We start from the raw sequence: 27,935 nt of genomic DNA, 5'->3' as shown, positions 1-27,935 counted from the left end.
AACTTTAAGTTCCCTTCAAACCCAAACCAGCCTGGGATTCTGTGATCTCTGACAATTTAATATTTTATGTGAGACATGTGCCTAGGGATTTCCCCCATAGAAGATTGGTGGGACAGGGGAGCTCTAACACAGCTGGCTGTGAGTGCTGTGGCTTGCTTTAATTGTTTTGGTATACCCAAATATATCTGTGTGTGTGTATATTTATATAATTGCTCTGAGTTACATCATTAGCAGAGACCCTGCCTGTGCCAACAGCATTTTTTCTACCCCATTTGCTCTGTGGTTTCTGTAAGTGAGATGGCGCACTCAGCATAGACAGCTTTGGTGTTTTTGTGGATAGCACCCTAAATCTGAGCAACTGCTTGCATTAGCAGAACATGTCCAGGAAAAGATGCACATCCTGAGCCTGGGTAGGAGTCTGACTGCAGCTGTGATGCACTTCTTGCTTGTCAATTATGTGATTTAATTTTTTTTCAAGTGCTGTGAACATCCCAGTAGTAGTTTCTGTGATAATGAACCCTAGGCCCTTACTTGAGCCTTTTAATGAATATCATAAGTGATGTTGGTATGACTGACATGTTGTTTTAATGTAATCATTTGTATTACCAAAAAATATTCCACTGGCCAAGATGCTTTCAAAGCAACTTGATGGCAGTGAAATGCTACGTTCTAGCCTATTACCAGATCATCTTCCATTTTTTATGGGAGATACGGGTTTTAAGAGTCTGCAGCAAATATTTCAAGCAGAATTAAGAGTTCTGGGCTGAAATAGCTCTCCAGAACAGAGGTAGAAAGAGCTGCTGACTTGCTTCCACAGGAGAGAGTGTCTGGGTTAAACCTTCAAAGCTGGTTCCATCACTTGATCCTGGCTTTCAGTTCTTCCCTGGCTTCGTGCTCCTTCCCTGTGTTCTCAGGAAGCTGACTGATCTGCTCCAGGCTTCAGCTAGCTCGACTTAGTGTGGGCTGATGTTCTCATTATACCATTTTAGGTGAATCTGTGTACCCTGCAAAGCTTTGAGAGATAAAGTTGTGTTCAAAGGGACTCTTTCAAAGGCTTTTGAGAGGTAGAAAGTCACTGTTGAGTTGCAGAGTCTTCCAGACAGTTGTATGGATGGTCCGTAGCTGCAGTTTTTTGTGGGTGTCTGGCCTCTGTCTCCTTGTTCTCCCTGAGAGCTTGGCAGGTTGTTTGCTGCAGAGCTGCTTTACAGTCAGCTGCCCCAGTCTGTGCTGGTGCAAGAGCTTATTCTGTCCAGGGGCAGGACACTGTGTGCCTCTTCATAAAATCTCCATCAGTCCCTTTATTTAGTCTGTGTAGGTCCCTCTGAGGAGGATCTCCTGCCCTAGCCATGCCAGCAGTTTGATATAATCTGCAGACTTGGTGAGAGTGCTCTCTGCCCTATAATTGGTGTTAATTGAGTTTGTTAATGAAGACATGGATTTTTATTGACCCCATATCAGCCCTGGGGGATGCTGCTGGTAATCAGCTGCTGGCTGGACTTTGTACAGCTTTTGAGCTTGATATACTCGCCAACATCAGTCATCTACTTCTGCAGTCCAGCTCCTGCCTGTTGAAAACACTGGCAGAGATGGTGTCAAAGGTATCTTACACTTGCTCTCCTGTCCTCCACGCAGGCAGCTTGGAGGGCAATCAAGTTAGGCAAGATTTGCCACCATTAAATCCACGCTGGCTGTTCCACCTCCTGCTGGAAATGTCTGTCAGGAAGATTTACTACACAGCCTTTCTGGGGCTACAGTGAGACTGAGATGTCTGATGTTCCCTGGGTCCTTCTAACATGGTGGGGTGGTGTTCACATGTCATCATGCCTCCCTTTGTCACTGTGACCTTTGAAAGTTGACAGTGCTTTGCAGTGACATCAACCAGCTCCCTCTTAGCCATGTCTGCATTGCACCTGGTCTCAAAAGTGGCCCATGGTCGTTCTTTCCCCCTCATTCCCTGGGTCAGGGCTCTGGTGCTGCACAGTGGAGCTAACAGGACGAGTCTGTGCTTCCTGGGACCTGCACTTCGTTCCCTCAAGCACATGTCCATCTTGTTGGACCAGGGCTGTCATCTGGAGTGCTGCTGGAAGCTTCAGCCGTACTTGCTCTGACTCTTTGCAGTGACTCTGAGACATTTGTAGAATCACAGAACTATGGAATGGTTTGGGTTGGAGGAGCGGCCCTTAAAGATCATCTTGCTCCAGCCATAGCAGGGATATTTTCCAGTAAACCAGGTCGTTCAAAGCCCTGTCCAGACTGGCCTTGGACACTTGCAGGGTTGGAAAACTCCTGTGAACACAAACTAACCATTTGTAGGGCATTTTCCTGATTTCCTTATCTCCCTGATTTTCCCCACCAACAGCCCTGCCCTGCCTCTCCCCACCCCCCTCTACAAAACGTAAGTTTCATGGTGAAGTCCCTGTCGGGAGAGAAAAAGGAGATGTTCTTGCCACTTGACTTGTCTCCTAGTTCTTCAGCATTCAGTACTGCAGGAACACAGCCAGTGAGCAGTTGCTCTTGTGTCATACCTGTGGTGCCTTCCCTACTTTTTGGTGCAAACTTGCACAGCAACTTCACCATCAGTTCCAAGTGGCTAGTCTGTCAGCAGCAGTTCAATTCTAAGGCATGTTGTGACCCCTTTTCTTCAGGAGCAGACACGCAACCAGAAGTGCCACCAGGTCACGTCTCCCAAGAGAGATGATGACTGTGGATTTCTGCTTTCTACCACCATTTTGGTAAATGCTTCTTCCCCATCCTGCAGCACAGATATCAGTGGCTTCTAAGATTGGATGTATTCTCTTATCGAACTTGACTGTCTTAATTTTATTAATGGGCTTAGCAATTCCTTCCAGTTGCTGAGGAATGCTTCTCGCTGCTACAGTGTGCTGACACTGTAGGAAATGCTATAAAGCTGAACAGACATTTTTGGTTTCTGAGCCCACTTTGGTGGAGCCCTTTCTACTTTCAATCCAGCTACCAATTTAATCATTGCTGCACTTCAGATATTAAGTGTTGCTCAGTGCTGTTTGAATATGGGAAGGGAGTGCAGGAGGCACCAGGTAGGGGCTAGGCTCTGGGGAGGATGCACAGCCTCTGAGTGATAGCTGCTCAAGACTGAATAGCCATAACTGAGCAGCTCAGCTTGGTCCCTGCAGAAAGAATGTCTCAGTCCTACTTGCTTAACCTCAGCACTGCATGAGCTTGTCACAAGTTGGTCCCATGTGCCACCCTGGGGAGCTGGGTTTGAGTAGCTTTGAGTGTCAAAGCTTGGGGCAGGCAAAGCCTTGCTTCAGCCAGTGGGTGAGGAAACTAGGCTGGTTGGTAGGAGTCAGTGGCATCTGCGGTTTGGAGACCAGCAAGCAGGGCAGTGAGGGGAGAGTAGGGCTTGGCAGCTGCAGTCCCTCTCTTGGACCAAGTGAAATAGCCCCTTGCTAGGAGGGGAAGGAACCAGTGAGGGTTACAGCCCTGTTTGACAGCTTGTGGCTCTGTGTTCCTTAGGATAGTCCTGGGTGGGACTGTTTGTTTGCTGTTCCTGGGCAGCTCCATCATGTGTTGGCTGCTCTGCATCCCCAGGGCATCCTCAGGTGCTACTCCAGGGCTGCCCAGATGCTGTTTGGACCAAAGTGCTGCTCTGGGGCTTCAAACTTCCCTTGAGCTGTTGAGTTTGTGCCAGGCCCTATGTCACTTGCCTGCCAACTGCCACTTGTTTCCCAGACCCTCTAGTAACTTAATCTCATTGATTCAGTGAAAAGCTGAAAGGCAGCAGAGTTCCCCCCAGGTCCTTAGAGGTCTGTTTTTCATCCAGGTGCCCTGGGGGGCCAAGAAGTCTAGTGGTGTCCTGAGGTGTATTGGGAAGAGCATTCCCAGCAGGTCAGGGAGGGATCCTGCCCCTCTGCCCAGCCCTGGTGAGGCACATTTGGAGTGCTGTGTCCAGGTCTGGACTCCTCAGGACACGACCTTCCTCCTCAAGAAGGACCTGGAGCTCCTGGAGCAGGGCCAGTGGAGGCTGCAGAGATGAGAAAGGGCCTGGAGCATCTCCCTGCCAAGGAAAGGCTGAGGGAGTTGATGCTGTTCAGCCTTGAGAGAAGACAACTGAAATGGGATCTCATTATTGTCTGTCAGTGTCTGCAGGGAGGGCTCAGAGCAGGGCCCAGCCTCTGCTCCCTGGGACCCAAGCACTGGCACTAGAGGAATGGATGGGAACTGGTGCCCAGGGAGTTCCACCTGGACATGAGGCAGAACTTCTTCCCTGGGCAGTGACTGAGACCTGAAAACACTGCCCAGAGAGGGTGTGATGTTCCCCTCCCTGGAGATATCTCAGACCCATCTAGACAAAATCCCGGGCCATATGCTCTGGGATGAGCAGGGAGGTGGGACCAGATGAGCCCCTGGGGTCCCTTTCAACATGTTGCATCCTGCGATTCTGTGATCTCCAGTGAGGTCTGAACTGCACCCAAAATACTGCTGTAGACAGAGGTACTCAGTATTGATGTGTCAGCCCTCTGTGCAAAGGCTCTGGCTATGGACTTGCCAAATTTCAGGTTAGGTCACCCACACCTCTCCTGGGGTTTGCACCCTTTCCCTGTTCCCATACACATGGATGTGGAAGGTGGGCTGTACGGGGACAGGTGTGTACATGAGGATGAACATATTTGCTGCAGCCAAATAGTATTTCTGCAAACATCTACATACTGCATCTATGAAATGTGACTTCCAATGAAGAAAATTGAAAAATTATGATCTAGTGGAATTTAAATCCTAATTATTTCAAAATGGAAAGAATTATATATTGTTCCTTGTGACATACCATTTTTTTGTATGTTGTGGCCTGTGTGCATTCTCTTCTCTATCATAAATCACTCTAATAGATACATGCTCTATTCAGGGAGCACACTGTCTATTTCTGGGGGGTTTTTTTGTTTTTGTTTTTTTTTTTTTTTTTTTTGGACTGTATTGGGAGAATCCGAGTCTTGGATACAGCTCAACAAAATAGTTTCAAATTACAAATCTGTCCCACTTTTGGCATTGTGTGCTGAATAGTTATGTAGAGTTTTCTCAGTGATACCCAGGCTGTGTGCTGTCAGTCTTTCATGTACAAAGATCTCTTAAGATAAAAAATTAAAATTCGGCTTTCTGGGCTTTCCCAAGCTGTAGTATTGACAGAACAGGTTCCAGAATTGCTCAGACAAATGAAAAGTGTCAGGTCTTCAGCATCAGTTGGAACTGGCACATGAAGTCACTGAGCTGTTATCTGTTGTGTATGATGTATCATTTAAAGCAGCTACCAGAGGATGTCAGCAGGAAGTGACAGTTTCCAAAAGGGACTCCAAGAAGAACCTGGGAAATGATGAACCCAAAACAGGCAGCAAGCATGTGGAGAGGAGAAATCTGGTGGAGATGGTATGTTTGGATTTCCAAAACACTTTTGACAACATCCCTCTGTGGAAACTCTTAAGAAATAAAGCTGTTGTGAGATAAAGAGATCTTATTAATTACTATCTGAAAGAGAGAAAACAAAGGCTGGCAAAAAAGGGTCAGTTTGCAGGAGGAAGGAGAGTTATCCTGTGCATCTCCTCTGGAGTCTGTGCTGCTCTGCACACCTTTATGTGAGACAGGAAAGGGACTAGAATGAGGTCACAGTTTGCAAAGGTTCCTGCACAGTCAAGATAGTGATGGGTGAGCTGGCCCTGAAGGATGTCTATATTGGCCAATTCACAGATAAAGTAGCTGGCAAAATTTGATGTGTAAATGGGGAGTAATGTTTATGGGGAAATAGTGGCTTCCAGTCCAGCTGTCACAGGCTGAAAAAGCTTGTATTGTGCCCATGTGTAGATTAGTATTTACAGTTCTCTTTCTACTATCTCGAAAAAAAGTAATATAGTTAATGGAAAGAGATGGGAAATAACAGCAAAGGGATCAAAGTAATGGATTGGGTTCTATACCAGTAAAGAGCAAAACTTTGTGATTCCTTCTGTCTGATAGAAAGCCACAAGCACAGATAGGATAAAGGTTTCCAAAATTCTATATAAAATCGCATTAGGCGTGTTCGGTTTTTCCTACAAGGAAGGATTTAAGGACATCAGAGTTTTAAAACAAATACTTTTTCTCATGCAATGTAAAATTCAGATGTGGAGCTAATTGCTTTAGGACACAGCTCATGCCAAAAATTTCAATGTGTTCAGAATCTGCATGGTGGGTGCAATTCAAACTGTGTAAGTTATGCTCTAGATTGCCAAGCTCTAGGATGGGTGGAATATACAAAGAACAATTAAAAAAACAATATTTATTGCAGGTGAGAGTCAAGAAGAAAAAGTAAGATGGGGGAAAACTAGTAACATTCTCAAATGTTAAAGCAAAAGTTTCAAAATTAAAATCCATTGCTTTTTAGAGGGTTTATAATACTATCTTGCAGAAATTGTGGCAATTCTGCTTTGTGCTTAGTGGGCAGTTTTATTGAATTTTTTGGTAACTTGCTGCAGTGGCATGAAGATTATATTTCACAGCGTCCTCTAAACTAGAAAGAATGTGTGGGATATCATCTCACTAATCCAGGAGGTTTTGAGCATTTTTCTCTTCCTGGCTTGCAGTAGTCTGATGTGATACATCTGACTGAGCACAGTGTCCAGGTGTTCATGCAAGGGATGGATTTCCTCTTTTCTTCATCATCTGCACTGACCTTTCTTTTAATTCTTGGGTGATTGACAAACAGAATTTGACCTTCACAGCCATTAATGGTTTGGCTTTTAAATGAATATCACTTGAGTCATTCTGAACAAGCTTTCCCTCGTGCTGAAAAAGATAAGTGGTAAATGTGTCTGTCTCTCTTGATGAGAGACTTCAGGGCTGTGCCAGCCTGTACAGCAGCAGAGCCACAGTTTGAACTTCAGAGCATATTGCAAGAGTTATTTTTGTTCCCTTATATTAATAGCAGCTATAGAAGGAGCCCTGTGCTTAAGGCCAAATCCTGTCTTACAGTTACTCCAAGTATTGGCTTCTCTACAGTCTACAACTCAGTCCTCAAAATCCATTCTTTTCCATTTAGTTTAAGTGCTGTTAATCTGTAAGAAAATTGTCCAATGTTGCAGAAAGTGAACAAGGAATAAAACATTGATTGTAGTCCTTGGGAGGGGATCCATGTGCTGACAGTATAGCTGGCTTCCTGTAAATTGTGCTTGGGATTTCAGTTCAAGCCCTGGCCTAAACAAGAACTCCTGCATCTTTTAAATTACAGTGCTATGGTGGTGAAACAAACCTTCAGAGTCCTGGAGATTGGATGATACCTATTGTTGACAAAGCTACTAGCTCCTTTTTATAGTTCATTTATTTTAAACATAGAGTCATGGAACCATTAAGTTTGGAAAAGACCTCCAAGACTCCAAGATCATCATGTCCAGCCTTTGACCAATCATCTTGTCAGCCAGCCCAGAACACTGAGTGCCTTGTCCAGTTGGTCCTTAAACACCTCCAGAGATGAGGACTCCACCACCTTCTTGGGCAGCCCCTTCCAGTGCCTGACCACCTTTTCTGTGGAGAAATTCTTCCTGATGTCCAACCTGAACGTCCCCTGGTACAGCTCGAGGCTGTTTCCTCTTGTCCTGTCCGTTGTAGCCGGGGAGAAGAAGACAACCCCCATCCTACTAATGCGTTGTGCTGGTCTGGTCTCAGTCTATAACCATTCACCTCTTTTCCACTTTGTTTAAAATAGTTTCCTAATGCCTTGGCTTCTTGGAGCAGTGCTTGGGTAATTTTCCTTCTGTGGTAGGATGCTGAAAGCTGCACCTCTTCTGCTGCCATGTGTTGGGCCTTTTGCTGTTTGCCCACAAACCAGACTGGGCTGTCTCAGTGGTGAGGGCAGATGGTTGCTGTTGGAGAGCTCCGGATGTGGCTGGAAGAGGTCACAGAAGCACTTCTAGTTCTGTCCTCTGTACTGAGACATGACCAGAGCTTTTTAGAAAAGACAGTTAATTAATCATTTCCTAAACATCATCACAAAGCAATTGTCTGCACCTCCTACAGAAGGCAAGAAGCCCCAGTGCATGGCAGGCTCAGCTGGAACCATGGGTGATGTGCTTCCTGCTTCAGCAGCACCCCTCTGAGTCAGGACCAGCATGTGCTGCAGCACAGCAGTGCTGGGGCTGCTCTGACCTCCTCAGTGATTCCCCAGTGCTTTGTCCTTTATGTGCTTGTTTTGCCTTGAGATTCTCCCACCTAAATATAGAAATATTCCTATTTTGCGTCATTCTAAGACTGTTTATGAAAGGCTGGGCTCTGCTCTCTGGAGCTCTCCACCTTCTCTGCTTTGGTTTCATCTCACACCAGTAAAACACAATCTCTGATTCTCTTCTTGCTGACCAGGGGGGACAGAGCTGGGTCTAGTTAGTCTGTGCTAGTGGGACCTTTGGAGGAGTGTTCCCACAGGCTCAGGGAATTGCAGGCTGTGGATTCCCTACCCAGCCCCATCCCTGCTGTGTAGCTGCAGTGGGTCAGGGTACCAGCTGTGGGGAGCAAATGTGGAACAAACATCCTAGTTTCCCCAGCCTTTTACAGCTTGTTCCCTTTTTATCTTTTTGAAATTTTCTTCAGCCAGTTTGTTTTCCCCAAGGAGTTTATTTATGTGGTACCCTAGAAATAGTGTAATCCTTATGTGTGATGCCACGAAAATCCTTAATAAATGCTATTGGAAAATGGAGTAAGTTGTTTGGGTTTTTTGGGAGTGGGTTTTGTTTCTTGGGGTGTTTTTTATTGGTTTTTTTTTTTTAATTATTTTTTAGCTGAGCTTTTTCTCATTCATGTCCTATTTGTGTTTTGTACCTTTTTCAGTTGTGGAGACTAAAATTTCTTACGATACTGAAAATCTGTTGCATTATATATAGGCCTAATGATATTTTATGGTTTGTTTTGTTCCGCTCCAAGTAATTTCTAGAATATGCTTTGGTTTCTGAGCTTGGAGCTGACATTTTCCTATAGCTATTTTTTATAATCCTAAGAGCTTTTCCCTGAACTCAGTAATAAGCTCAGAGCCTTTTATTTTGTTTTGTTGGGTGTATTTTGTGCCTGTGATTCACTCTGCAGTGATCTGCACTGCATTTCATCTACTGTTTTATCAGTAGTTGCTCAGTACTGTAAGATTCTTCAAATTTGTCCTTTGCTATAACCCTTGAATAGTTTCACCAGCAAACTTCACCTCACTGATCACCTTCTCTTCCAGGTCCTTTGTGTAGCACAGACCCTGGGAGAGAGCTTTCTGCAGAACTCTCCAAAATCTATCCCATATTCTGGTCTACTCATCAGGAAAATACATTTAATTGTGAAGGATCTTCCTTCTTAGCTGGGCAAATTGGTAGCTTCAGAAGCCACAATGGGAGGCCTGTGGAGAATCCTTTAGAAAATCTCAGGAGTTGGAAGGGACCCAGAAGGGTCATCAAGTCCATGCCCTGGCTCTGCACAGGATAACCCAAAAAGTCATGTCATGTATCTGAGGTGAATGTCTTGTATTATCCTCCTTGTCTTCATGTTTATTTACCTTTCAAAAGACTCCAGTGGCTTTCTTTCACATGACTTCCCTCTGTAAAAGCCTTGGTGGATATTTTCCAAAATATGACATTTTCCTATACACCTGCTCTTCTGCATTGTACCATCTACTAATGTGACCCCAGCAGGTTGGTGGATCTTGGGTTTGCTAAAGTCTTTCCCTTTTTACATTCCAAGAGTTTCTTCACTTATCAGTGACTTTATTTGCATCTTCTTAGTCATATAGAGACACACTTGCTGTTTGTCCATTTGTCTGGTGGTACACCAGAGGATGGTCAGGCTGGATACCAGGCAAAGGTTCTTTCCCCAGAGGGTGCTGGGCACTGCCCAGGCTCCCCAAGGAATTGTCCCAGCCCCAAGGCTGCCATAGTTCCAGGAGTGCTTGGACAATGCTCTCAGGGATGCACAGGGTGGGATTGTTGAGGTGTCTGTGCAGCGCCAGGAGTTGGACTGGATGTTCCTTCTGTGTTCCTTCCTGCTCAGAAGATTCCATTGTTCTGATAGATGTAGCCTTGATGTGGTTTCCAGGAGTGCTGCCCAAGCAATCCTGCTGTCCAGCTCCTCTTCCAAGCCATTGAGTTTCTGGAGCCTCCCCTGCCTGTGCATCTGCCTTGCCTGCAGCAGGGAACTCACCTGCATCCCATGGCCATCACCACCTGCCCAGATTTGTGCCTGAAATCCACCTTCTCATGGCCTTGCTTTTGCTTCAAGCTGGGAATTCAGCCTGCAACCAGGGGTGCATGCATGGTCATGGGGATCTGCAGTCATGTTGCAGTGAGACAAACACAGGATTGCTCTCCCAAGGATCATTTCACTGCTTCCTCCTTTGACCTCTTCCTTCACAGCTGGCACAGAGATGGGCTGCATTTTGATCCCTCTGAAAGTCTTCCTGTGTGATGTTTTTTGTGTCTCTACTTTTCAGCAGAAACCATAGATTCACAGAATTGTTTGTGTTGGAGGGAGACCTGAAGACCCATCTAGTTCCAAGCCCCCTGCAATGGGCAGGGGCACCTTCAACCTAGACCAGGTTCCACAGAGCTTCATGCAGCCTGGCCTTGAACACCCCTAGAGGTAGGGCATCCACAACTTCCCTGGGCTACCTGTTCCAGGGCCTCAACTCCCTCACAGTAAATAATTTTTTTTAGATCTAATCTAAAGCTGCCCTCTTTCAATTTGAACCCATTCTCCCTTGTCCTGTCACTACATGTGCTTGTAAATAGTCTTGCCCCATCTTTCCTGTAAATTCCTCTAAGGCATTGGAAGGCAACAATTAGGTCACTCTGAAACCTTCCCTTTTCCAGGCTGAGCAATCCCGATTCCTTCAGCCTTTCCTCACAGGAGAGGTCCTCCATCCCTCTGATTAACTTGGTGGCTTTGTCTGGACTGGGGTGATGCACTCAGACAAGAGTTTGTTCCATGCCTCTGGCAGTTGGGTATTGTTGACAAACCTTGTCCTCTCCTTAATTCTCCTGTTCACCATCCAGGTTGTAGTACCCTGTTCCTGAGGGTTTCCTATGCCACACACCTGCAGGGCAGACTCATGATCAGGAGACACGGTGCAATAAACAGAGAATTCACCATCCTCCAGCTGGACTTCCACCAGGTTTTGATTTACTTCAGGGATGAGTAAGAGCTGTAGTTGACCTGTAAGCCCAGGCAGCTGCCTGGCTGGTGCTCCTGGTGGTTACAGAGGTGGAGAGTTTGCTCTGCTGCCAGCTCTCCCTTTACTGGATACATTCATTGCCCTCACCATTTCTGGCTGTGACCTTTCTTCAGCCTCTGCCATCTGTGTGACACTGTGGAAGTCCTGTTGGGGCACTCAGGCAGAGTTCAGAGCGGGCTGCCAGGACCTCAGCCACGTGGGGCATGTGAACAGCACTGAGGCAATAACTGGGTTTATGTTACTCTGAGGAATACATAAAAGTTTGTATCAGGTCTGTATTTCTTAGATCCCAGAGACCACAGTTTCTGATTAGATTTCAAATGTGATTCATGCCACAGGAGAAAGTTGGCACCTTAGTTGTGTCCATCTTTCAAACTATCAAGATATCTGATGTCATGCTCTGACAAGAGCAGTGTGTGGCCACATCCTTGACACACTCAGCTACCCTGTAAGAGTTTCACGGGGAAATCAAGCAGTTCTTCTCCCTCTGCAGTGACCTTATTCCACAGGTCATTTTCTTTAACAGCTCTGTGCTCTCTGTGCCATGTTGGCCACCACCTCTCTTTTCCACAGACATCATCAGAATGGAGTTCCTTGTCCTCTTCTTTGGACTGCTGATGGCAGCAAGAATGGAATGTGCTCAGAAACCAGCAATGAAGGATTTTGTTACTGTAGGTGGCTGTGCTGAGATTTGCTTTAGTTTGTTTCCCACAGGAATAAAGAAACCCAAAGACACTTTGCTGTGACTGAGCAGACCTAACAGGGTCAATTGATTTTTCTTCTTTTTTTTCCTGTGAATAAAGGCAAGTGCAAATGAGCTCTGCCTGAAAATGTGGTTGGCATTTGAAACCCCATATAAATTGGATCCTCAAACATACGTATTTTTCTAGTATTGAGAGTTCTTGAAAAAATTTACCTCTGCTCTGGAGCCACATTGGGGGAGCTGGTGGTGTTCAGCCTGGAGAAGAGAAGGCTAAGAGACTCTAGGGGCCCTTACAGTGCCTAAAGGGGGCTCCATGAGAGCTGGAGAGGGACTTTGAACAAGGGCCTAGAATGTCAAGACACAGGGGAATGGCTTCCCACTGCCAGAAGGTAGGGATAGATGGGATATTGGGAAGGAATTCTTGGCTGTGAGGGTGGTAAGGCCCTGGCACAGGGTGCCTGGAGCATGCTGCCCCATTCCTGGAAGTGTTCCAGGCCAGGTTGGATGGGATTTGGAGCAACCTGGGCAGGTGGAAGGTGTCCCTGCCCATGCCTCTCCTGGAGCCACTTTAGGCAGTGGAAGAGTCTCTTAGGTCTCTCCAGAGCCTTCTCTTCTCCAGGTTGAGCACTCCCAGCTCTCCCAGCCTGGCTTCAGAGCAGAGGGGCTTCAGAGCTTTAAGTTCCCTTCAAATCCAGACCAGTCTGGGGTTCTGTGAAGGGATGTGCAGACTCTGTCATAGGACCATGAGCTCCTGTGTTCTCCTTTACCTCGTACACTAAAAATGCCAGCTGTAGTCCAGGCTTAAATTGCTATGTTTAGATAGTTTTATTTGCTATGTTTTTGGAAAATACCTAGCCTAACTTTTCTGCTGTAATAGCTTATTATATCAAGGTTTCAGCAGCATTTAAAAGAAAGTATTTCCTTAAAGCTGCACTGTGGTAAGTGATGTTGCAAATCCCAGTGATGGCACTAGGATCTGCAATCTTTATCCAGCCCCCTCTTTGTCAGCTCCATCATTGTTATGCTTCAAAGTAAATTCAGTGTCCTCTGATTGATGTGGAGTCTTTTCCTGCTAGCAGTAGTGACTGTGGTGGTTGAACCATGGTGGATGCCAGGCTCTTGTTCAGGTGTGGGCAGGAACAGTGGCAAAACTCAGAAAAATCTCTTGTTTGCTTGACTGGAAAGACTTTCAGTGACATGGGACTGGAAAATGCCCAAGCAAGCTGCCACACATCTGTCTGGGGATGATTTTTGCCTCTAGGAGCACGTGGACTGATCCTTAGAGAGGTTTTAGCCACTGAATATATAACTGCAAAGTAGCAAATTTAAACTTTTCTGCATGCTGCCAGACTGGAAAGGAAAATGAATAAATACAATTACTGGCTGTATGTTTTTCTCTTTATATACCACCTTCTCTTTTTCTGGCCACAAAGGTAAAATTCAGATCTTGAAACAAAACTTGATGTGGCTGCAAGACAGCAAGACAGGGATGTGCATGGAAACCAAGCTCTTGACAGTCTGTTTGTGAATAAACTGACAATGAATCCCTCCAACAATCTCGTCTTGCTCTTCTCTTGTAATTGTGTTGAGGTGTTTCTGCTCACAGCCACTGGCTTCTAGTCACTTAGTGCTAATTCAGCATTTTTGGCATTTGCAGGAGTTCATGAAACTTCTTGTACATGAACTTTGATGTCTGTAAGGTAGAGCTGGTTTCTGTGAAAGCAATACTGGCCCTGGAGTGACTTGAATGCTTTCTGTGTTGAAAAATCCATTCTTCCCTAGGTTGCAGGCAGCATGAACTGTCTGTCTTGACATAAGCGAGACATTCTGTAGCAGCTCAAGACTATCTCAGTCCTGCCCTTCCTGCTGCTCCTGTCATGTGCCTTTGATGCCAGGGCAAGTGCTTTCTGGTCCCACCGTGAGCCAGTTTAGCTTCTGGATCTGTTCAGTGGGGTATCAAATGAGTGTCAGTGCCCTTCTGGGGGAGAGGGTCTGCTGGCAGGGTATTAGGTATATGAGGGCAGCCCTGGCTTCAGCAAAGCCTGCTGCAAAATCCTGTCGTGGCAGAGACTAAAGAAAGCCTGGAGTGATCCACAGAGATTTTTCTGTCTGCCTTTGAGATCTATAGTTAGGCAACACAAATCTCACCTTTAGTTTGCCAAGTTGTAGCTAAAATCATTTGCAGCTGTTTTTCCATGTCTCTGCTGGGGTAGAAGACCTGGAGAGACTCTTCCTGTAGAGGATTCTTTGCCCAGAGCAGAGGGGCCCTGCCCTGCCTTCCCACCCCACCTTGCCCTTCAAGCAGCTCTGGTGTGAGTGGAGCCACCTTTCCAAAGGTCCATAAAGCGATTTTACATTGTTTACCCCCCGTTATTCACCAGGAAAGCCCCCATTTGGCATTGGCCAAATGCCAAATCACCTTGCTGCTTAATCACCACCAGTGGCCCTGCAAGGCATTGGGGCAAGTGTCAGCCCTTGGGTTTGGCTGGAGCTGATCTAAGCCTGCATCTTGGAAGTTTAAGATATATTTGTGTTGAGATGATGGCTGCGCTATATCTATATTTGCTTGTGTTGTGAAACTGAATTCTTTAGGAACTGCATTAAATAGTGCAGTGTAGCCCCTGATAGAGTTCCTGTCAGGACAAAGGATTGTTAGTTGACCATTTCTTTGCTAAGCAAATCTGCAGTACCTAAGTTTTCATTATTCACACAGGATTGAGATGCTTGTGAGTTTTCTAATTATAAAACATAGTTATTTTGGGCAGGAATGAAAATTTCAGTAATTTAAGGGCAAGGTTTTATATAGACTGTCTTGATCTAGTGCCAGGGAGCGCTGGCTGAGGGGGAGAGAAATTACATACTTACTGGTCAGAATGACTAAACTGGTGAGACTTGAAAAGCCAGTGCTGTTCCACACCATTAGAAAACTGGCAGTCCCTGCTTTTTAGTGACAGAAAGACTTTATTTTTAGTGTTGGCAGTTGATCACGTCCTGGACTCGTTTCAAGCTCTTCTCAGATGGTACCAAGCATTAGCCTCTGCTGTTGAAAGAGTGGGTATTAAAAATCATGCTTGAACTAGTGGGGTGATGATGATGATGATGAAAAAGAGGGAGTAAAATGATGGTCTAGAGTGAATTTTGAAGTCAGTCCCACATGGCCTGGTGCTGGTTTAGAGCTGTGTCGTGGGCTGTAAATGCAAATGGCAAACCAGTCAATCCACTGCAGAGGAGGAGCACTGTGGAAATGGAAAATCAATGTCTTGGGCCCTGTTTGGATAAGAGGTGAATTCAGTGCAAGTTGCTGGACACATGGAAGCACAAATACTGTGAGGCTGGAGGGGTTCATAGGACGATAAAATGTCCTGAGTTGGAAGAGATCATGGAATCTTAGCTCCTGACCCTGCACAGATACCCCAATAATCTTACTCTGTGTCTGAGAGCATTGTCCAAACCCTCTTTGAGCTCTGGTAGCCCTAGTGAGTTGATGTCCGTGTGGTCCATGCTGATCTTGCTAGGTTTGCCAAAATGCTTTTTCATTAGAAATATTCAAGGAGAGGCAAAGAGCTGGCAATGCTGCGTGCCTGTGCCTGTCCTTCTAGCAAGAGTAAAAGCAAAGCAATTTATCTTCCCATTTTCCTCCCCTTTGGGTAACCCAGAGTGTGAGTGTCCAGCTGACCTTCTCTCTCCTTCCCGCAGTGGCTCCTGTTTCTTCACAGAAGCCGAGCTGGAAGCTTTGGCATCCCGAGGGCTGCCCGGGTGAGGGCAGGTCCTGCCCAGGCGGGGACAAGCGCAGTGTGGTGCTTCAGCACTCACTGGTGGCACCAGCACTGCAGCACATGCAGGAGTCCTGGCACTCGGAAAGAATTCCACAGACATTTAGCCAAGCCATCTCTGCTTTAGTTCAGCAGGTATTTACATCTTAGTCCCTGTAAAGAAGTTGATGGCTCCAGTAAACATATGAAGGTGTGGGGAGTTTCAAAATAGTTTCAAAATTTGGCTTCTATTCAAAGCATTTCCCCCCCTGGTATTTCATGCTGCTATTTCATCTTGGAAATGCTACGTTCATGGCATAATTACGACCTTGCATGTATTACTCTCTTCCCATGTGCTCTGCTGGGTTTTTTGTTGTGCTAATAATCATTGTGAGATTTGTTGTTGGTTTCTTTTGATGGCTGACATGGATACTGCTGAATACTTCTCGTTTTATGTGGGGCTTTTTTCAATGGAAAAATCTGACATAATCCATATATTTCTCTTCCTGCTTACATGAGAAGTATGTCTCAATTGCTGTTAAAAAAATGAGCCTCTATATCTAATTAATCAGACTATAAAATTAATCTTTTTATCTCATTTCACTCCCTTTCCTCTGTTCTTTTTAAAATAGAATTTACCTCTTTCTCCTGGTTCTAATGTGGTTGTTTCAGAATTAGATTTGCCAAGAATTTTAAAGCATAAATATTTTTAAAGCTGGGCTAGGGGTACAGAAGTGCCTGTGCAGAGTGTCAAGGCATAAGGACTTGCAGAAGCCAAGGCTGAGGATGGAGAAGGTACAAAAGCTCTGTCGTTTTGCAGGAGCAGCAGTACGAGCTGCTTGTTGTTCCCCAAATCACTGGTGAGTGTAATCTGTGCTGCCAGAGATACAGGGATCAGTTGGAGGTGGAATTTTTGGGTAGTGCTGGTTCTGACAGAAGCCCCTTAAGAGCAGAGCTGTGATCATGGGACACCATGGCAAGGTCATACCTTCCAGTGCCGACAGTCCGAGTGCTGACAGTTGCCAGGCTATTTTGGGAGCTCTTTCCCCTTTGTTTTCTGTGAACTCCTCTCTCTGTGCTCCCAGATTTAACCCTGATGCTGTTCAGCTGTCATCAGCCCTGCCTTTGTTAGTGGTTTTGAGGTGTGTGTTGACATCACATATTTACTCTTGCCTTGCATTTGCTGGAAGATGGACTCCCTTTATCTGCTGGCTAACCTTGTTCCATATATTTTAGACTTATGACAGGAGAACAGTTGAGAAGTGAGTCTTGTCATTAAATCCCTTTGGCTGTGCTGTGACAGCATGACTGAATTGCCCTGCCAGTGCTTCTAGACCAATGTGTAACAGTTAATGGTGCTGCTGGTGTCAGCTTTGGCCTCTGGTTTGCAGGAACCCTTTAACCATTTCCAAAGCTTCTCAAAGTGGTCTTGTTACACTAGTCCTATAGAAAATGTTGTAAAGAAGCCCTCTCAGAACTCAGGTTAAGGAGTGACCTGGTAGATCTTGGCTCAAGGAGGGTTGTCCTGTGGCTGCCAGTCAGTCCTGGAGGGTGAGGCTCAGCTCACCCTGGTGTTGCTGGTTCTGTGCTGGTCTGCAGGCAGTGGGAAAGGACAGGCACATCCTACCCATCTTGGGCAGGCAACACTCTCTGGGCACATTTTGAAAATGGGGATGATCCTGTGCAAGACAAGGTGTGGGAGCACATGGCTGAGAAGGAGGAACCCTGCAACTGGCCTTAAACCTGCTGGTGCTTTTATGGTGGTCTTGAGCTGAATTCAGACTGCACTTACATAACTCAGAAACCATTCTGCTTGTAGACTACTGCTTTTGATGGCCTGTATTCACTCTGACACTTTGCTTAGCACAGAGTAGACCTTTTAATAATTTGAGTGTGCTGTCTCCCTTTGATTTGTTTAAACAAAACCAACTTTTTTCACCCCGTGTGTGATGCAGAGTTTTTTGTAGCTTCTGGGTGGTGCAGCTTCTGTCACTCAAACGAGTCTACATCAGGTTTTCAGCATGAGGGCATCATTTAGGAGTCAAAAGCCAGAGGCTTGGGAACACAAAGCATCAAAGCTGTGGAGGTGAGTCAAGTCTGGATCAGAATGGCTGCACAAATCTATGTTCTTCTAGTCCTTCCCCACAATTATAAAATTCCCTGGATTTTCAAATAATAAATCTGTCTGTGTATGTCTATATGAACATATATACACATGCTTATGATAATCCACACAGAAATCCACAGCCCAGAAGGGCGAGGAGAATTCCCTGCTGACACTAGAGGCACTAGATTAGGAGTCTCCAGAGGTACTTTCCAACTGGAGTGATTCCATGGTGTGTCTGTTGCTGTTCTGTACCTGACTGGCACTGGGGAGTGTTGAGAGTTGAGTGCTCTTCAAGCAGTAGCAGATGGTCCCTGCTCTGAGGGTCTCTTCATCTGAATTTTAAGTGGTTTCACCAGATGGAAAGATGGAGTGGCCTTCTAGGCACACATGTGGAAAAGGGTCAGTGCAAGAATGATGGATGTGTGATTGTGTGGGAGAATCTGAGAGAACTCAAATGTTACAGAAATTTGGATCAGTGATGGAACAGAGGGAAGCAAACAATGTTAGGGAAGGGCTGGGTGTGTAAACATGGTTCAATGCTTGATTTCTAGATTGGAGGAGAATCTGGTAGAAGAATTAATAATGGGGTTTTCATTAGCAGCAGCATTTTGCACAGGGCAAGGGGTGCCATAGTGCTGGGAGGCTCTGGAGAGGGGAATTTCCTGGAGTAATCAAGAAGAGCTGAAGCATGGCCTCTCCTAGCCTGGCAGCTCATACTCCATTTCAAAATCCAGCATGTGCCTGAGCAGGCAGTTTACACATCTCATTTATGTGTGACAAGTGGAACTGCCAAGTATGATTTCCGTGTGGGAACCATGGGGATTGCTACCCCAGGATCCGACACGGTAGGATTATGAGATTTTCACTCTGTGCACAGAGAAGTCACCAAGATTGGGTTCTGTCACAAGACTGGGGTATTCATAGTAGAAACATGTAACACAGCAGCCAAGCGTGCAGCCCTTTCTGCTTTCCCCTTCCTGCGTTTTCCTTGTGCCTGGAGCAAATGCATGGCTTCTCTCTCTCAAATCCCAACCAACCACACTGGGAGCACCAGGGAATTAAATACAGCCAAAGTTAGCCCACAGCAGTTATTACAGGTTTCCTGGCTGGCTGATGCCAAGTGTCTCCATGCTGCTTTATCCCATATGATCATATGACACTGGCAGATGTGACGTATTATTTGTAAACTGACTATTGCCTCAGAGGGGCTGCAGGGAGCAGTGCCCTGTGCTCCCAGCCAGGTTCCCCCTTGTTACAGGTGTTGCTGTTGGCAGGGCCAGCACCTTGTGCAGGCACAGGGCAGGACGTGGCCCTGCTGCTGAATAGCTCTCACTGACATCCTGATGACAATTGTTCTTCCTACAAACAGCTGTGCTGAATGTTATTCTTGTATTTATGTTAAATCACCAACAATTGGGCAGGTTGTGGAGAAAACAACCACCTCCACGTGGGTGCCTGTGACAGCACTGCGGATGTGCAGTTACTGCCTGGCATCTGTGTTCTGGGTTTGTAACCACTTTTCTCTTTGTGGAAGTGAAAAGGTTTGTTTGGTTTTTCTTTTTCTCTCAGCTGATCCCAAGCAATTTCTTGGGAATTTGTGAGGATTTAGATGCTCTCCTTGCTGGTATCAAAGTGAGCAGTGTCACACTGTTCACACCTCTTGGAGCTTGATTCCCAGTCCTCTGAACCCTCAGTCTCATCCCATCTGTCTTCTTTTCCTCCCTGATCCTTCAATCTCAGAACCAAGGGATGCCCAAGACATACACAAACCAAACCCTTGGCAGGCCGCTGGAGCAGATACTCATCAGGGCTCAGTGGTGCTTGTGCATTCTGGGTGCTCAGAGGAAAGAGCAAATGCAACACCATTGTAATAATGAGGTTTCATTCAGGATAAGATCAGATTTTGTCTGGTTGCTGGACAAGCCTTGCCAGACAAGCCAAGTTGCTCTGTCCCATTTCCTGGTGTCCTCGTTTCCTTACTGTAATGTAAACTTCATGCTTGGAAGAAGAATGCCTTGGCAACAGCTCCTGGCAAAACTCAAATCTGCAGCGAGCGTCCCTGGCTGGAAAGGGCTCCACCTGTTCGCTGCAAAGGGGGTAAGCTAATATGCCATATCTGCAAATTTTAGAAACTGAGCACTTCCTCCCTATGGAAAAACTGCTAAATGCTGGTCTCCTGCCAGGAGCTGGAGGAACACCATGAGCTGGGGATGGAGACTTGCCCAGCGATGCCTGGGATTTAAATCCTATGAGCCAACTTTTTTTGCGTGTTGAGTGGGTAATTCTGGGCACTGAATGTGGTTTGCATCAAGGACTGCTAAAACTGTAATACATTAGTACCATTCCTGAAGCCCTTGAAGCTTATCAACTGCCAAGAAAAATACAGGGGTGGCAAGAGATTAGCCTGCTGAAGATCCACGATGAGAGGGAAAGATACTCATCCTGTACTCCCACCCTATCACATCACCCTGAAGGTTGTGTTAGAGCTTGTACAGAGGCAGAGGATAAAGAAGGAATTAAAAATTTAAAGACAAAATTGCTATACTTTGTAGTTAACCTTGCTTTTAGCTTCTCCTACGTGTGAACCAAGCAGCTGAGGGTTAGCAAGGCCTGAAATGGAAAGAATTAAGCCTATCCCTCTATTTTTCTTCATGCCAAATCCCAAGGACAGTTTAAGAGAGGGAGTGTTTCCTCACATGAAGAAACTGCCCACCAAAAAGGCAGCATTACTTCTCAGCCAACTCTTTTTTACTGTGTCCCCTCCCTTTGGGGGCTGAGGGCAGGTGTCTGCTTTGTGACTCTGCTCCCTAAGGTCGTGGTCCTTACCATGTTCCTGAGGAATGATAGATCAAATAAGAAAGGAGAACTCTGCATAGCAATAGATCCTCTTGGGTTACTAAACTTATCCACTCTCCTAAATCTGTTGGAGGATTAGTAGTACTTAAGGGAGGACATATCTACCCCTTTACTTCCTCTTTGTCCTCTTCTCCTTCCTCCAGTAACCTCAGGTCACCCTGTTGGCTCAGCCTGAAGGTGAGCTGTACCCCTGAACCCCAGTAAGGCTGTTTTTCCTACAGGCTGGCTCACAGTGCTTCATTTTGGTAGATTTGCACAAGAAAACACACAATAGAGATGTGCTGGAGGGGTATCAGCAGTCAGGCCTCTCAAAAAATTTAGGTGGACAAATGTGTGCCCTAAGTACTTCTGAACTGTGAGAATTTTGTTCTTTACTGGGTATCTTGGTTAAATGATGACTTGTATTGAAACTATTAATACCATTAATGTATGTGCAAGTATGAATTCCCTGATAACATCAGTTGATGCCTTAAAAGTACACACAGAAATACATTGCAACCCCTAAAAGTTGCCATTTAATCTGTTGTAACATTTTTAAAGGCTTTCTAAGGTTCTTAAAGTTCAAAAGATTTTTAGAAGTTACCAATTTTACTCATTTTCCAAGTTGTTAACCTCATAATTCTTGCTCTGAGTTGTGTTAAACATGTCATATCATGTTAAGATCTTGGAAGTGTGTTCTTTTAGGGTGTTTGACTAAAAATTATGTAGATAATCCTTTGCCTGATAGTTTCTTACATGACACTATGATGAGATTTTCAGAGCTGAGCAGGAGTTACTCAGTACTTTTTTATCTAATGCCGGTTTTAGAAACTCCTTTTCCACCTCACTTTTTCAAATCTCAGCCAATGTAATTAGTTGCATGTAATGATAGAACAATGCAAAAAAATCTTGTATTTTGGTATTTGAAGTAGGCATGGTCATACCTGTCACTTAAAAAATCGCTCATGTCACTCTACTGTGTCTAAGTTCTGGTTTTGTGTGTCGTCAGCTCGTACTAAAATCAGTATTTGCCAGGCAGTGTTCCATGGCTGGATCACATGTGTAGACCAGCAGTTTTTCCTTGATCACATGCATTGAGCAGCAGCTTTTCATGAACTACAGAAGAGGAGGAGGGTTATTTCTCTTACATATTAAAGAATATTCTGCTGCTTCATTAAGGATAAAGGTGGAGCCCTTTGCACTTGGCTTTTTCTTGGTGGTAAGTGCAGACAAGTGTTAAGTGGTCCTGGCTCCCTTGGGAGTCCCTGGTGCTGTCAGCACCCACAGAGCCCTGACTCCTCATCATCGACTGTTTTCTGCAGGAGCCAGGAGAGGCAAATCACTGCAGATTTCAGTGTAGGAACAGGTAAGAATTGATCCCAGTATCCTGCTGGTTCTAACACGCATTCTATCAGAACTGGGCAGGGTGGGGACAGCGCAACAGCAAGGCCAATTACAGGGAGAAATTTATAAGAGTGACAGGACTCTTTTATGCATTTATACAGGCATTTAACTGTAGACTTCAGTTTATCCAGTGGCTTGAGCAAGAACCATGCTTTTCCTTTGGTTGATTCCCAGGCTATGCAGATGTAGTGGGTGTATTTGATAAACAATGTAAAGAAGATTGTCTATCATTATGTACAAAGCTCACGCTCTAGAGGCATTCTTCAGTCTAAATTTAGATTCACACTCAGGCTACAGCTAACACTTGAACAAACCCTGCAGAGTAGTGAGTGTGCACAGGCAGGAACCATGATCCACCTTGCTGCCTTTGCTGATAAAATTCCTCTGTGAGGCTCCGGTGCTGTGGGCAGCCAGAAGGGATTGTGCCCAAAAGAAAAGCACTGCATGGGTGAACCTTTCCTGGTTATTCCTGGCTATTTCCAAAGCAATATGCTTTTAGATGAAGTCAACACTGGTGGTGTTGCCAGGTCAAAATGTGAGTAACTCATAAGGAAGATGTTATGTGCAGTTTATTTGAAGTATGTTGGGAGAAAGCTTGAAGTAAATCACAATAAATATGAGTGGCAGTAAAACAGAGATTCAAGCTGAGTTTTTCAGGATCAGACTTAAATTCTCAAAGAATTTCTTCTTGAGCTGAAGAGGGATTATTATGGATCCATGTCCACCTCTGCATGCATCATTTTCTTTGCCTTCCTGCTGCATTTCATTGTGTTGGTACAGACAGAAGAATTAATAGATTTATTTGTGTAGTTTGTGGGATTATAGAAATCAGATGCTTATCCTTTCTACCGTATGTCTTAAAATTAATCGGCTGCATATTGGGCATGCTGTAGTTCTTCTGTTCTCCTGGACAGTAGGAATATTTGGCTTGTATTTCCTGCCCTTATCACCTGCTGAGACTTTGAGACTGCAGCAAAAGGAACAAGTTGCAAGGAAAATCCTTATTAGATTGTGAGAAGAATTACCCACAGAGAGAATGGTGAAGCACGAGGACAGAGAGTCTCTATCCCACCATACTAAACTGTAGCAGGCCCTGAGTAGTGTGATCTAAGAAGATTTAGCCATGCTTTGAACAGGGGGTTGGACCAGATAAACTAAAAGAAGACCAAACCCTTGCTCCTGAGGCTGGTGGTAGAACCTGGTTTGCACCTACATTACTTAGATGTAACCATGTCCTGCCCCATCATGCTTGGACCTGGGGCTCCTCCAACCTTTTGGCAATGTTCTTCAGTCCCCAAGATTTTTTGTTTGTGGGTTTGTTTTTTTTTTTTTTTCCCCAGTTTTACTTGAAGTAATGTAATAGAAGCCCCTCAAAGCAGGGTTTACAGGACAAAACTGTTTTGGGCCTCAGGGTGGGAGATGGAGCCAGTCCAGATTGGGCTTAGCCATTCTGGGTTTGGAGCAGCCCCTGAAGTAAATGATTTCTAGGCTTCTGCTTGTGCTTTTCTGGCCAAGATTCAGGTAAATCAGTCAAAAGCAGGGCCAGGAAACACATTGACACTCCAGCACAGGCTCAGTGGGACTTGAGCCTGCTCCTGGGGCATCCTTTCCCTGTACTGTGGATGTTCCCTGTGTTGTCTCATGTTTGCCAAGTACCTGAACTAGGAGTTAGTTATCTGGAATGTGCTTCCTTGGACGTTTCAAAGCTGGGCTTGTGCATGGCTGCATGTGAACCAAGCAAATAGAGGAGTGATTGTGTCCTAAGCAGGCAGTTTGGGATTTGCACCGAGAATCCTATAGTGTCCTGAGTCAGAAAAACTCCACAAGGATCATCCAGTCCAACTCTCCTTGCAGTAAAAATAGCAAGAGCTGGTTGTCCTGGTCCAGGACATGCCTCTGCTTTGACATGAGCAATGCAGCATAGAAGAACATGTTGATAAACCAGGATTGTTTCTTTTTGGGGTGTGTGGATATTGGTTCAAGAATATTTCCTCATTTTAATTCCTTGCTGGGACAGGAGTGGATGGATAGTTAGTGCTGCTCATTTTAGATGGATCATCTGGGAGTCACTTGATTGCTGTAAACAACAGATGTGCCTACATCAAGCTATGCAAAAGGGTCAAATGTTGGGATTTTGGAGGAATCCTGGACAAGCTGTTTCCCTCTCTAGTAATGAGGAGCTGTGTTTCTGCCTGGGGTTGGACATGTAGTAAAAAGCGGTCATTGCACCTCCTGGTCATACCCCGTGCTTCCCAGCAGAGACACACATTTGGATGTGTGTATTAAGTTGCCAGCTCATCCTTGAATAGCAGCTTCCAGTGAACTGTAAATGTAACGAAAACATGCTGGAGACAGGAATTTGAGGAAGGAGGAATTCCACCCAACAGAACTGCTGAGACTTGAAAATCAAGCTAGGTTTTCTTCTGGCAACTTCAAAGCAGGGAGCTCTCTGTAAATGCAGGCTCAGGAATGACTGCAGCAGCTAATCAAGGGCTGTCATTCTCTTCAGCAGCTCATGGGGCTGTAGAACAAACAGGGAGAGTTTCCTCTGTTAGACTCAGGAAAACAAAGAGATGCTGCTGAATAAAGAAGTTATTAATTCTCTAGAACTCTTAGAACTCTGCTTTTGCAATGATTACCTCTGTAACTGAGCTGCTTTAGTCTGGCTCCTGGAGCTGCTGCTTTCCCTGCTCATCCCTGCCCCTAGTGAGGCCTCATTGTGTTCACTGTTACAGCCTTCATTCACTGACATTTTGAGGACCAGTATAACCTAAGTAAATACACAGCTTGCCTTGCTTAGAGGGATTTGATGCTGTACCTAAAACTACCACAGATCCATCATTTCAGCATCCCAGTTGTGGGAAGGGGACTGTGTGGGGGAGTGAAAGGAGTGAAAAGTGAAGTTTGAACAAATTCAGAGGTTGTCCATCTAGGAACTCTGAGTTACAATTAATTTTTGAAAGTTCCGAAATTAATTTGTTTTCATTCACAAATTGAAGTTACCCTGAGCTTTAAGGTGTGATTGCTCACAGCATGGGAAGTGCAACCCAGATACTGCCTGCTGCCAGTAAGCTGCCAATGAAGGTTGTACATTTGATTAAAACACCAACACAATTTTTTTTCTCTCTTCCTTTTCCCTTCGATCCTTCCACACCCTGGACATCTTCTCCCATCCTCCCTCAGGCCTGTATTGATGAGAACCTGGACATGGTGAAGTTCCTGGTAGAAAATGGAGCCAATGTGAACCAGCAAGACAACGAGGGCTGGACCCCTCTTCATGCAGTGGCATCATGTGGCTACCTGAACATAGCAGAGTGAGTGAGTCTGGGGCTATTCTGGGAATTTATAATACTTCCCTGTGCCTTTCTATTCAGAGCAGGTACACAGGTGATGAATACTCTAAGCCTTTTACAATGCTTTGGAAAGCAATGCTGAAAATAGGTGCTTTTCTCTTGGTAATGAATTCTGAACTTCTGAGGATTAAGGTGAAGCCTTCAACTGGTTGCCTTTTGCTGCTGCCATTAGACTGTCTTATGATTAATTAGATACTTTAGCTAAAATGCCAACGAAAAGGAAAATGGGTCAGCTGATACAGCAATTTGTAGTAAAGGGGCTCCTCCCTGTGAGGGTGGGGAGGCCCTGGCACAGTTTTCCCAGAGAAGCTGTGGCTGCCCCTTGCCTAGAATTGTCCAAGGCCAGGTTGGAGAGGGCTTGGAGCAGCCTGGTCTGGTGAAAGGTGACCCTGCAAGAGTAGGACTGGATGGGCTTTAAGGTGCCTTCCAACACAAACCAGGCTGGGATTCTGCGAGTACATTTCCTTACCACAGACTGGTGTGAGCAGTGCTGTGGTTAAGTGGCTTTAAATGGGAACTTTCAAGTTCAGCTGTCAATCCACCACCACCAATACGTTCACCACTAAGCCTCAACTGTCACATCCACTCGTTCTTTGGACAGTTCCAGGGATAGTGATGTCACGACTGCCCTGGGTAGCAAAGAAATGTCCCCTAATCTCCAACCTGAACCTCCTCTGGTGCAGCTTAAGGTCATTTCCTCTTGTCCCGTTCCTTGTTCCCTGTCTGCTACCTGGCTGCACCCTCCTGTCAGGGAGTTGTGGAGAGTGAGAAGATTCCCTCTGAGCCTCCTTTTCTCCAGACTGAACACAAACCCTTTATTCTTTACCAGTCATACTGTGCTTATATATTTAGTCCACCACAGCTACCAGAAAGTTTCCAAAATTTGAATTAAGATAACTATTTCTTAAATGCATTGAAAATAAATTATAAAACCAGGCAACCTCACCCTCCTATATTTGTGTGCTTTAACAGATACTTCTTTTACTTCTCAAAATTCTGCTGATTAAAAGATGTCTGCAAACCAAAGAAGATGTCTGTTGTTCTTCAATGAACTTTTCGTGAAGTTATAAGAGGATAAATTTAAAAACTGATAATCCTTGATGAGGCTTTTTTAAAAATTAGTAAAATTTATTTTTCTTAAAAAAAACCCCAATAGGATAGTCAACCAGATTCATGTAATAACAGGGGTATTTAAGTAACTGTGGAGAAAGAAAAGCTGTGAACCTCTGAGCAAGGACCTTGCATTTACAATGAACATTTTTAATCTAGAAATTGGCTAAGAATAAGGTCCTCATTTAGTAATTGAACTTGCATGAGAAAGGCAAATACTTTGTGGTGCTGTTTGATGCTGTGTCCTTGCTCTGAAGCCAAGCACAGGAGGTGTGACGTGCTGGCCTGGGTGTCCTTGGTGCAGGTATCTGATCAGCCATGGGGCCAACGTGGCTGCTGTGAACAGTGAGGGGGAGGTCCCGTCCGACATCGCGGAGGAGGCGGCCATGAAGGACCTGCTTCTGGAGCAAGTCAAGAAACAAGGTAAAGGAACAGCTTGAATATGTGAGTCAGGACCTCTAAGAGTTTCTGTATGAGAATTCTGCTGCCTTGCTGTCTGTTGGTGAAGAGATCTGAGATCTGGCTCAGGAAGCAGCAGACAAATTTTGCTTTGCTATCAGGACAGTGGAGCAGATGCAGGAGGTTTGTCATGTCTGTCCTTGGAATTCTTCAAAGCAAGGCACCGTAATCCTGAAATCTGATCCATCAGATCTAGTTACTTTTAAAGTGAGATTTAATTCTGACCTCTGATATCAATGAAAGGTCTTGTTTCACTAAGGCTTGATAAAACCAAGGTGAGATTTACAGGACTGCCAGAGGCAGAGACCAGGAAATTAATGTTCCAGGCCCGGAGTGACATACTTTATCCTGATCTTTCTCTAGATTTCTTCTGCCATATCCACTTTCTCATCAGGTGTGCCTCACTGAGGGGCTGCTCTCCAGGCTGTCCCTGCACAAACATCCCTGGCTGAAGAATAGTTTTGACTGATGTTAAAATAGAAGAATGCTTTGTCAGTCTAAAATTTTCTTCATACTCATGGAACTCATTTGGGAGTGGTTGAATGCCTCCACATGTGTGTGAGAAGTTTAAATCGTGTCTATGAATTTCATCAACAATGTTGGAAAAGGAACCCAAGGAATTCCTGGAGCTTCTATCCTTGGACACAGTCAAAGTTCAGCTGCATTATGTCTGATCTGGTTCTTCTTGCTTTGAAGTTATCCTCCTTGGAGTGTGTGTTTGAACTACAGGCCCCCAAGGACTCTGGTTTGGATTATTTTATTCCTGCAGGTTTGGGGGAGTTGTTTGCATGCTGGATTGAATCCAGTCTCTCTATCAGATATATTTTGACACATGGTGGTGACTTTATTTTTTAAGGTATAGTTAAGAAGGAATCAGTCCCTCGGTGCTTTGTCACCTGTATTAATGTTCCTGGGCCACCAAATTTGTCAGGCACAGCTTGCCCTCAGAGAAGCCAGGTTGGCTGTCCCCAATCACCTCCTTTCCATGGGCCTTAGCATAGTTTCCAGGAGGATCTGCTCC

General features: G+C 45.2%; 1 protein-coding gene across 10 annotated transcripts in view; it reads left to right on the top strand.

The window, feature by feature from the left end:
- PPP1R12B (protein phosphatase 1 regulatory subunit 12B) overlaps nt 1-27,935 on the top strand; it is a 133,077-nt gene that overhangs the window by 8,621 nt on the left and 96,521 nt on the right. For 2 of the 10 annotated variants that reach the window (XM_085561519.1, XM_085561522.1), the window contains exons 1-3: nt 19,408-19,850; nt 25,176-25,306; nt 26,760-26,878. In XM_085561519.1, the coding sequence (XP_085417645.1) occupies nt 19,503-19,850; nt 25,176-25,306; nt 26,760-26,878 (598 nt within the window). In that variant the 5' untranslated portion in view covers nt 19,408-19,502. Of the gene's footprint in view, nt 1-19,403; nt 19,851-25,175; nt 25,311-26,759; nt 26,879-27,935 lie in introns of those variants that run through there. The other 8 variants (XM_085561520.1, XM_085561523.1, XM_085561521.1 and 5 more) reach the window with 6 other exon arrangements.

The sequence above is a fragment of the Lonchura striata genome, chromosome 26, assembly GCF_050655825.1.
Source record: "Lonchura striata isolate lonStrDom1 chromosome 26, ASM5065582v1, whole genome shotgun sequence".
NCBI classification, from domain to species: domain Eukaryota; kingdom Metazoa; phylum Chordata; class Aves; order Passeriformes; family Estrildidae; genus Lonchura; species Lonchura striata.
Note: the sequence above shows the minus strand (reverse complement) of the source record. Positions and strands in the feature narration are given on the sequence as shown.